We start from the raw sequence: 10,597 nt of genomic DNA, 5'->3' as shown, positions 1-10,597 counted from the left end.
AGTTTTTTGAAAACTAAATCAACCAAACACATTTTCAAAATTTCCTTTTCCATTTCCAATTTGAAAATTAATTGAAAACTAGAAAACTTTCCACAACCTTTTCCTTTCAACTCCTCTCAAGTTAAAATTGACAAATGTCTATAAATCTTGTAAAATTTTGTTTTTTAGAATATAAAAATATAGTGCCCATTTAGTCTCATTCGAGGAAAAAAAAACTAAATTTACTAGACAACATTGTATGACTTCATCCAATCAGACAGACAACATTACCCATTTACCAATATAGAAACTAAATTGGGGAGAAAAAACGTACCCAAGTGTCGCCAAAGACAAAAAAAAATGGTAGAAACTTTATGAAAATCTTTAGTTCCATAGTGGATTATATAATCCATAAATCAAACAGATTTACTTTCTCTAGAATTTACACAAATTGCACAATAATTTAATAGTCATAATTCACCATCTATGATCTACCTACTAAAAGATTACACAAAACTTGCATGTAAGCATCTTTCACTCATCATCGTTATCATCTTGATTGTTACCTTGTGTGTGTTTCTGAGCATTATACATATCAGCAACCTGAAAAATAATTACACAAACCAAATATTAAAAAAAAAAACTTTCATTATTTATTTGATAACAAAAAAATAATAATAAATAAATGGTTGCTCTTTCTCACCATATCTGAAGATGAAGCATCCTCTGGACCCTTGTCTTCTCTAACACGAAGTAAACGTGGGAATCTCAGTGAAATACCCTTTTTTTATTTAAAATAAAACAATAAGAAAAACAAAAAATATCAATATGCATGCAAAAAATATACAATGAATTCATGTAAATAAAATTAAACCTTATTAGGGTCAACTGCACCAATTGCAGCACAATAAACAGGACTGATGGTCAAATCTGCAGCTTTGACCTCCCAAACCTGTAAACCATAATGTTTGTGGAACAATTTTTTAATAATAAATATAAAAATGTGAGATAGTTTATAAAAAAGTAATGATTATTAATTTATTATTACCTCAGTTGCCTCAAACCACACATCTGGATTTATAGAATCTGCATATCGGTAGTATGACTGACAAACAAATCAACAAGAAAATTATAAACAGGCTAAATGCAAGAAATAGCAATGTAGTTTCATTTCTTTATAAAAATATAAAAAATATATAAAAAAAAAGTTAAAACCTTGGGTTTTGGGATGACTTTAGAACGAAGACTTGTAGACCTTTCTTCAAGCATGGCTTCTGAAAAACCAGTCCCTATAAAAAAAAAAACATAAATATTTTTTGTACATTCATAAGCATCAAGATTCAAGAATGTCAAAAAAAAAAAAAAAAATTTAAATGGATCTTTTTTTTTAATTACCGATTTTGCAAATGGTTTGATATTCATCCTTATTGTTGTCATAACAAGCAAGAAGAAAAGCACCATATACACCTACACGTTTTCCTCTCCCATGAAACGCAGCAATTGGCACTAAATCCAATGAGTCACCAATACTACACAAAAATATTATATTTAATTATTTATTTATATATATAAAAATATATATATATTAAATTTATTTATCAAAATACCTGTCCATATAGTCTTTCTTTAACTTGAGCCAGTTATTTGATCGTTTTGCAGGCTCGTATGTCGCATCTTTATTTAACGTTTTGATAATCAATCCCTCACAACTACAAAAATAAAAAAATAAAAAAAAATACCCATGAATTAATTATATAATTATTTATTGATTTATTTATTTATTTAGTACCTGCCATTGACAGCAGCATCTAAAAAGGTTTGAATTTTTTCCAGATCATTTGAAGTTATGGCGGTTGCAAGCTGGAAAAATCCAGGTTCTTCATTGAAAGATTCATATAGACGCTGAAAAAAGAAAATTCAAATTTAATAAAAATATAAATGAAAAATAGAAAAAGTAGAGAGAGAAAGAGAGTATTAGATTAATCTGACCTCTCTACGAATACTAAGTTGTTCTTGTAAAAGTTGTTGTCCATTCAAATACAACAAATCAAATGCGTAAATGCATACATCCACTTTGATGTCACTCATTACAACGTTTTTTCGAGCACGTGTGCTTAAAATCTATAAAAAAAAAAAAAAAAAAAAAAAAAAAAACAATAAAAATAAATAAATTTATTTATATAAAGTATATGATGATGATGATGGTATAAAAGTGACCTGGAATGGGAGAATTTTTTGTTTCTTGCGATCATATGCAACGATTTCACAGTCCAAAACAAATGATGTCACACTTGGTTTTTTAACTCTGTAAAAAATTTAAAAATGTTAGATTTGTTTTTTTTTTATGAATTGTAATATATAAAACAGAGTAAAATTGTATTTTCTTTATCCATGAGTGTTGCTGAATTTGGAATTTTGGACCCAACAAGAATTTTTTTCTTACAAATTTGGTCCTTATTTGAGGATGTTGTAACGCTTTTGGAATGACTACTTTTGGTCCAAAAAAGATTTTTCTTGCAAATTTGGTCCTTGTTTGAGGTTTTTGGAATGTTTTTTGGTCCTTTTTAAAGTAAAATGACTATTTTTTTATACTTTTTGCAAATTTGATCCTTTTTTAAGGTTTTTGTAACGTTTTTGGACCCTGTTTCAAGTAAAATGACTATGTTAGGTCCTAAAACAAATTTTGCAAATTTGGTCCTTATTTGAGGTTTTGGTAACGTATTTAGTCTCTGTTTCAAATAAAATGACTATTTTTGGTCCCAAAAAAATTTTCTTGCAAATTTGGTACTTATTTGAGGTTTTTATAATGTTTTTTGTCCTTTTTCAAGTAAAATGACTATTTTTTTATCCTTTGTGCAAATTTGGTCCTTTTTAAAGGTTTTTGTAATGTTTTTGGTCCCTGTTTCAGTAAAATGACTATGTTTGTCCCAAAAAAAATCTTGCAAATTTGGTCCTTATTTAAGGTTTTAGTAAGTTGTAACATTTTTGGTCCCTGTTCCAAGTAAAATGACTAATAAGGTCCCTGAGTATAGCTGACTTTAGCAATTTTGGTCCCAATAATAGTCATCTACTTAGCACAGATACCAAAGACATAACAAAAACCTCATATAAGCACCAAACTGCAAGAGAAAATTTTTGGGACCTAAATTGAAAAGAATGAGTTATACTCAGGGACCAAAAATGTAAATTTACTTTACAAAATAAAATACCTTGAAGCAGCAACCACAACATCAGGGAACTTTTCAGTATTTCTTTCAGCATTTCTGCTATATATTTGAACTGTGCCATCCTCCAAATAATGTATCTGTTGAATGTGAAATTTGTGAACTGCTAATAAATAATAATGTTTTAGGTGTGTATTTTTTTTAAAAAGTTTATAAAGTTGATGATGTCACCTGGGCCCGTTCTCCATCATATTTGTATTCACAAGTGAATTCCATGTCTTGAAATTTATCCAAAATTTCAGATACTCCTTTAGTAGGTTTAGCAAGCATGGGTCCCACTGGAACACCAGGTGAAAAGCAACATGTTTTTGGTAGATTCCATACAGTATCAGAGAGAAGAGCAGGGACAATTTTGTCATATACAGGAATTACAGAGTACACTTGTTTCACAATCTTTGCAGCCTGAGGACATTATAGAACAAACTATTAAAGATTCTGATACTTCATTGTATATGCAAAGTGTTAAGCATTAAAGAAACTTTTTTCTGTTGTAATGAATATAAACTGACCTCTTCTAAGGGTGAATCTGAGTGCTTTGAAGGTGATTCACCATTTTCAGTATACACAATAGCATAGCCCAATGCAGTCAACAGTGTTTGTTCAGCTAAACCAATTCGCAATTTTGTCTTCAAAAACAAAAACCAAAGTAATTAGAACAAAAATGAAGCAAAAAGTCCAACTCAATCATCTTTTAAGATGAACATATACTAACCTGAAGTAAACGTATCAAATATTGAGGTTCACAGTCAGTTGCTGCAACAAGAAGTCCCTTGATATGATTCTTCTTCTTATCTTGACTATCCTTCCCAGATTCCTATCAACATTTAAGCAGATTAATAGATGTTCAGAATGAAATTAAACAGATTTAATAGTTTTTTACCTTGGCAATAACCCTGAATGTATCAAAAACTTTAGAAACTGTCAAAGGTTGAGGTTTACGCATCAGAGGTTGGGAAGAGCGGCTTGCTTTGGCAACAAGGCCCAAGTCTCCCAGTTCCTGTCATCGAAAGATATAAAATTTTAGCTTTTTTTATGAACATGACGTTTTATTTCGAATTTGAAAGAGACTTGAGTTAGAGAAGATGGAAACATGCCTTGTATTGCTTTTTGATGTGTGCTTCTTTTGCACCACAAGCTTCAGCGAGTGCTTTGATGATGGAAGCATCACCGATTCCAAGCTCTAATCCTTCGTGAGCTGGGGCGATTCTATTGGCCAAGAGGTATACGACCGCAACTAAATCGTCAGGTGTTGTCTTGATTACAGTTCTCAGCATGTTACAGACGATTTCTGTAATCAGAATCCGACCAGATTCTTTGGAGATTGCGTCAAAAACCCGACAGAGAAATAGGAACGGCACCCTTTCTCCTTCGCCCCAGAACGCAGCCTTTTCGGGTTTGAAGTTTGCCGGTTTCTTCTTCAATTGAATCATACTCTCATCAACATCAATCGCCCGTGGTTTTTTAGATGCCTTTTCTTCCTTTGATGGAGCAACATCAAGGTTTGGCTTAGCTTCTATAATCCCATTTGAGACAGTTTCGTCTTTACTTTGATTCGTGTCCGATGTTTTCTCGGGTTTTGGCGAGACTGCTGCAACTTTAGCTTCGGTGACTGGGGTCGAATTAATTGGGGGTTTTGAATCTAGGGTTTTGCGTTTCTTGGGGGACGAGGAAGACACCTGGGTTTTCTTCTTTGCGTTCGTATCCAGTGGTTTCTCTGGCTTTGGTGACTCTTCTGCAACTTTAGCTTCGCTAATTGGAGTCGAACTAATTGGGGGTTTTGAATCTAGGGTTTTGCGTTTCTTAGGGGAAGCGGAAGATTCCGTGGTTTTCTTCTTCGCGGCAGCCGCACGAGCATTGGACATGAGTGCATCGAAGGCGGAGGGACGAGATGATGACATTTTGTTCGTGAGAAAGAAGAGAGGAAATGTTAGGGACGATGAGTACGAAAAATTAACAAGAGAATTTCTAATAGGGCGAGAGAATGCAGTGGTTATGGTGTTGGTGTGAGTCACACTATAACAGCACGACCGGAGCGATAACATCAACCAGCTGTACCTCGTGGTGGTTGTGGCGGCGGCCGGTGGGGGTTTATTTCAGTGTTTTTGAGAGGGGAATGAGAAAGCGTTGGGCGAAAGCTGCAGACTTGGCGGGAAAAAAAGGGTATCGTTTTGTGATTATCGGTGTCGCCGGAGATTTGCAATCTCCAGCGGTTCGTTTTGTTTTTTCTTTTTCCCCCGATTAAACATGTTTTCATATATGTTGCTGGTAGATAATGATTTGGATAAATGAGTTTATGTTTTGTATAATTTAATTATTAAAATTATTTTTGTTATTTTGATATCTTGTTGAGCTTATAAAAATTGTTTAAAAATTATTAATACAATAGATATAGGGCGTGTTCGGTACGGAGCATATATGAGCGTTTGAAAACTTCTAGCTTCTACCGTTTGACAAAGGGAAAACTGTAATACAGTCCAATATATTGACCTTATAATCGATTTAGTCTTTATATTTTAATTTTATTCAATTAAGTCTCAAATACCGGTAGTCGTATTCAATTTAACCCTTTGACCCGGTCAACAGGTCATCCAACTTTCAAAAATTATATTTTTGGCCCAGATTTCAAAATTTATTGCAAATTTGGTCCAAATTTTACACTTTTGGCCCAGATTTTAAATTTTGTTCCAAATTTGGTCCAAACTTACCCTTTTTGCCCAAATTTTAGAATTTTATTATGAATTCATCTTAAATTTAGTTTTTTTTACAACTTTTTTTCTCAAAGAATTGTATCTAATATGTTTTTTCTTTATAAAATCATATTTATACAAAAAAAAACGTATTTTCACATAAAAATCTTATATTTTCTATATTAATAAATGGCTTCCATAAAATTTTAATTGTCATCGTACAATGAGTGAGATGGCAAACGGGCAACAAGCTGTGCCGCTAAGCCTTTTTGAATGGTAAAGTTAATTCTTTTAAAGACTACATCCGAAAATCTAGGGGATATAACATTACTATGCATGATTCGTTGTACTCTTTGAAAAAGCTTTACCGCATCCGGTGCGAGGAAACCAAACGTATCAAATGCAAATGGTATGAACACTTTTTTGTATATGAAATATCTAGTTATAAAAATAGATATTTATTAAGTATATAAATATATACAAATCCGTTTTTATAAAAAAAATGTGAGCAAAATCGTATTTTACAAAAAAAAATGTATACAAACACCTATTTTATCTATATTTTTTTTATAAAATCGTGTTTGTTTACATTTTTTTATAAAAACGTGTTTGAATAATTTTTTTATATAATACGTGTTTGTATATATTTTATAAAATGTATACAAACACGATTTTATAAAATATATACAAACACGTATTATATAAAAAATTATTCAAACACGTTTTTATAAAATGTATACAAACACGATTTTATAAAATATATACAAACACATATTATATAAAAATTTATTCAAACACGTTTTTATAAAAAAAATATAAACAAACACGATTTTATAAAAAAATATATAGATACACACCTATTTGTGTGCATATATATAAATGTGATAGGTGTATGTATACATTTTTTTGTAAAATACGTTTTTATATACATTTTTTTATAAAAACGGATTTGTATATATTTATATACTTAATAAATACATATTTTTATAACTAGATATTTCATATACAAAAAACTTTTAAAAAAAAGTTTTTATATAGAAAATATAAGATTTTTATGTGAAAATATGTTTTTTTTGTATAAATATGATTTTATAAGGAAAAAACATATTAGAAACAATTTTTTGAGAAAAAAAGTTGTAAGAAAAACTAAAGTTAGGATGAATTCATAATAAAATTCTAAAATTTAGGCAAAAAGGGTAAGGTTTGGACCAAATTTATAACAAAATTTAAAATCTGGGCCAAAAGTGTAAATTTTGGACCAAATTTGTAATAAATTTTGAAATCTGGGCCAAAAATGTAATTTTTGAAAATTGGATGACCTGTTGACCGGGTCAAAGAGTTAAATTAAATACGATTACCGGTATTTGGGACTTAATTGAATAAAAAAAATATATAGGGACTAAATCGATTATGAGAACAATATGTAGGGACTTTATTGCAGTTTTCCCTTTGACAAAATGTTTCGTTTTGCCTTGTCTGTTTTCTGCATCTTTTTCCGGTTAAACATGAATTTTCCGTTCATCTTCTCTAACAGATTTTGAGTTCTTCGGTGTTTTGTCAAAATCGAACTCAAACATTTGGGTATCAATACCAATTTTTTTAAGAGTACACAAAATTTGTTTTCTAAAAGCATGTGTGTTTGTGCATGTTTTCATGAACTCAAAAAAAGGAAATTTAAGATGAACTTCATATCTTATGAATTTCATATCAGTTATAACTATAGAATAATCGAGATGAACCTGAAAAACTTGAAAATTTAATGTCAAAAAATTGAAAAATCAAGTTATGTGAATATGAACAAATTCATTTGAACCTAAATATGTAAAGGGTACTTGATTTTAAGTCTGGAAACCAAGAACTGTAAACATGAACAAACCCTTTTAAACATTATTCGACTTTTAGGGTTCGAGAATTTCGAGTTCCAGGTGTCAATAAATCGAGATATGTAAATGGTACTCGATCTTAAGCTTAATTTCATAAACCCCGGAGAACACATGCAAGAAATACGAGCTTCCAGAAACATACAAGAAATTAGATCTAATGAAGATGATGAACATTATGTGTCCTTGATGCTTGTGTATATAATCATAAATGATCAACTGTGATAAATTTTGGGGTCTAGAAAACAAAAGAAAGAAAGAAAAACAACATGTTTTTGGGTTCTTGGTTTGAAAAGATAAGAAAGAATAATGTATGTTCTTGAGTTATTGCATTTGAAAAGGAGAATAAATAGGAAGAATTGAGAACATGATTATGGATTTAAAAAACGAATACACAAATCCATTTTCAACAACACACATATCGCTGGAAAATTCATGCTTGGCAAGTGAATGTGACCAGAAAATCCATGATCAGCTTGGAAAAGTAATATTCAAAAGGAAAAGATGCATGAAACTGGCAAAAAACTGCTATATCAGGTCATATTAGTATTTTTTATGAACAATTCCAAAAAGTTTAACGGTATTTCAATCACAAAAGTAAATTTAGTGATTAAATATGTATAAAATTTATAGTTGGTTACCTATATAAATCATTATCTCTAATATTTATAAATTTTAAAGCAATATTCTATTCAAAGTCAATATTACATGATTTTGATTATGTTTATTTTATTTTGTTCAAATGTATTTATGAAATTGATTTTCCATTTAAATAAATAGTACTATTTATATATTTTGATATATGTAGAAGTAAATATGACTATGAGGTTAAGAATAGGACGATAGTGGTGTGGTGTGGTGTGGTGGTGATTCGGTGGTGGCAATGGTCATCTGATGGTGGTGGTGGATGTAACATCCGTCTGAGAAAAAAAGAGATAGAAGTTGTGAGTTTGTGTGTACTCTCCTAAAAAGCTAAAGTATTTTCTTTTTATGCGGAGAAAATTGATTGGATTGGGCTTATAAAATATTTTAAAAAAAATTTAGGCTTTAAAAACTATAAACTTTTAATCAGTTTTTTTTTTATATAAATAAATTTAGGTTATTAATCAACCTTTTTAATTTATTTTTGTTCTAATTCAGATTTGCATAAAAAAATGACAAATATTTCAGAATTTTCAACCGACGAAGTATATGTCTAATCTTATTATTTACATACTAGATTATGACCCGCGTTAAACGCGGGCAGCATAAATTAAATACATATCACATAAATAGGCGGCTTTGTCTTAGGTTGAATTTTAATAAAAAAATGTTTGTTAGATTCATTTTTAGAGTTTTTGAACAAAACTTATTAGATAAAAATATTTAATATTTATTTTAGAGCAATTTGGTTTTTTAATACTGTAATTTTTAACATAAATGATCTACGTGATCTTTGTTTTATCACAACATAATGCGACTTTTGATTAAAACATGTTGTGTGGTAGCTTTATGAATTGACTTTGTTCCGTGTACCAACCCCCATGGAGGCTCATATGGCCCTTTTCATATTGGCCCTGTAAAACCAAAAGCAACAATAAGTTGTTACATGTACCAACAACATTAAATTCTGTAAAGAAATTCGATAAACATTACAAATAAAGTGCATTGTCATAACCATAAACATCAAATTCAGACATTGTAATTTGGTCGATTTCAAAGTATTTTTTCCTTATAAAAATTAAAATATGATTTTTCAGGCTACACCCAATCACATATACATATCTTCCGATCAAATAAATTATTACAAAAAAAAACATGCTATGAACAAAAATATAATATTAGTTTCATAATTTGCCAAAGGTTAACACTAATAAATAATAACGAACTTTCACAAATCTTGCATTTTGGTCACTACATCCAACTAACAAATGAAATTCGGTTTAGAGGATTGATTCAAAAAGTGCATCCATGACTTCTTGTACCTGAATTTTGAGAAATGTTAAGACCTACTAAGATATGAAGGAATGGTTTGTGAGGCTACAATTGGTTTCTATAGGGCAATACAAATTCAAAATCGTTAGCACATATCTTTCCTACCTGCTTCAGTTATAAATTTAGATCAAACTTGTCAAAATCAAATTATATAAAAAAAAACAGATATGTAACTAAACAACATATTTTTCACTGAAATAAATATCATAAATCTACAATTTACACTTTATATATTATTCTTGAATTATATATTACCTTTTCATCTTTAATGGTCACTAACACCTCTTTCTGTCTTATTGTTGTGACACACATCTATATCGAAAATAAGAGAAAGAACTATAGAGAAGAATGTTGACAGAGTGATACTTCATTGAAAACGCAGCAAAATTCTTCATAAAGCCGCTAGGATTCTTCTATAGACCGCTAGAAGGTCTATATAGTGACAACCGGTGTGACATCCATGAGAACGCACCACTTAAAAAAACAGTTTTGATTATGTAAGTGAAAAAATCATTTAGAATGCTTACCAGCTGTGATAATTTCCTCTTGGATGTGAACATTAACATTATTGTAGAGAAATAGAACTTCAAATGAACCCTACATAGCCAAATCAACAAATATGACAACACAAAAAGAAGCCTAACTTGGCATATAACCAAATTTCCAACAAATTTCAAAATGTTAAGGTTTTGCTGAACAATTTTTTCAATTTATCACAATTTTATTTTATTACAACCTTATATGAGTAATCAAGAATCTAAATCAAGTGAAATAAGTAAGGATTCATTTAAATCCGGTCAAAAATTACAATATTGTGAAATTGCATATAATTTACATGTTTCCTTATTGTCTT

The 10,597-nt window shown here is 30.0% G+C and overlaps 1 protein-coding gene across 1 annotated transcript; it reads right to left on the bottom strand.

Annotated features, from left to right (window-relative positions):
• Positions 1 to 332: 332 nt before the first annotated feature.
• Positions 333 to 5,457, bottom strand: LIG1 (DNA ligase 1). The gene is made up of 16 exons (XM_079076229.1): positions 4,298 to 5,457; positions 4,084 to 4,200; positions 3,916 to 4,017; positions 3,713 to 3,829; positions 3,375 to 3,605; positions 3,189 to 3,283; positions 2,197 to 2,284; positions 1,969 to 2,100; positions 1,769 to 1,881; positions 1,587 to 1,688; positions 1,375 to 1,508; positions 1,195 to 1,268; positions 1,028 to 1,084; positions 854 to 931; positions 683 to 760; positions 333 to 582 (listed from the first exon to the last, which is right to left on the bottom strand). The coding sequence occupies exons 1-16, from the start codon at positions 5,243 to 5,245 to the stop codon at positions 514 to 516; spliced, it is 2,535 nt and encodes an 844-aa protein (XP_078932355.1). The 5' UTR covers positions 5,246 to 5,457; the 3' UTR covers positions 333 to 513.
• Between the last annotated feature and the right edge of the window lie 5,140 nt (positions 5,458 to 10,597).

The sequence above is a fragment of the Lactuca virosa genome, chromosome 1 (assembly GCF_052849685.1).
Source record: "Lactuca virosa cultivar CGN04683 chromosome 1, Lactuca_virosa_CGN04683_v6, whole genome shotgun sequence".
Classification (NCBI taxonomy): domain Eukaryota; kingdom Viridiplantae; phylum Streptophyta; class Magnoliopsida; order Asterales; family Asteraceae; genus Lactuca; species Lactuca virosa.
Note: the sequence above shows the minus strand (reverse complement) of the source record. Positions and strands in the feature narration are given on the sequence as shown.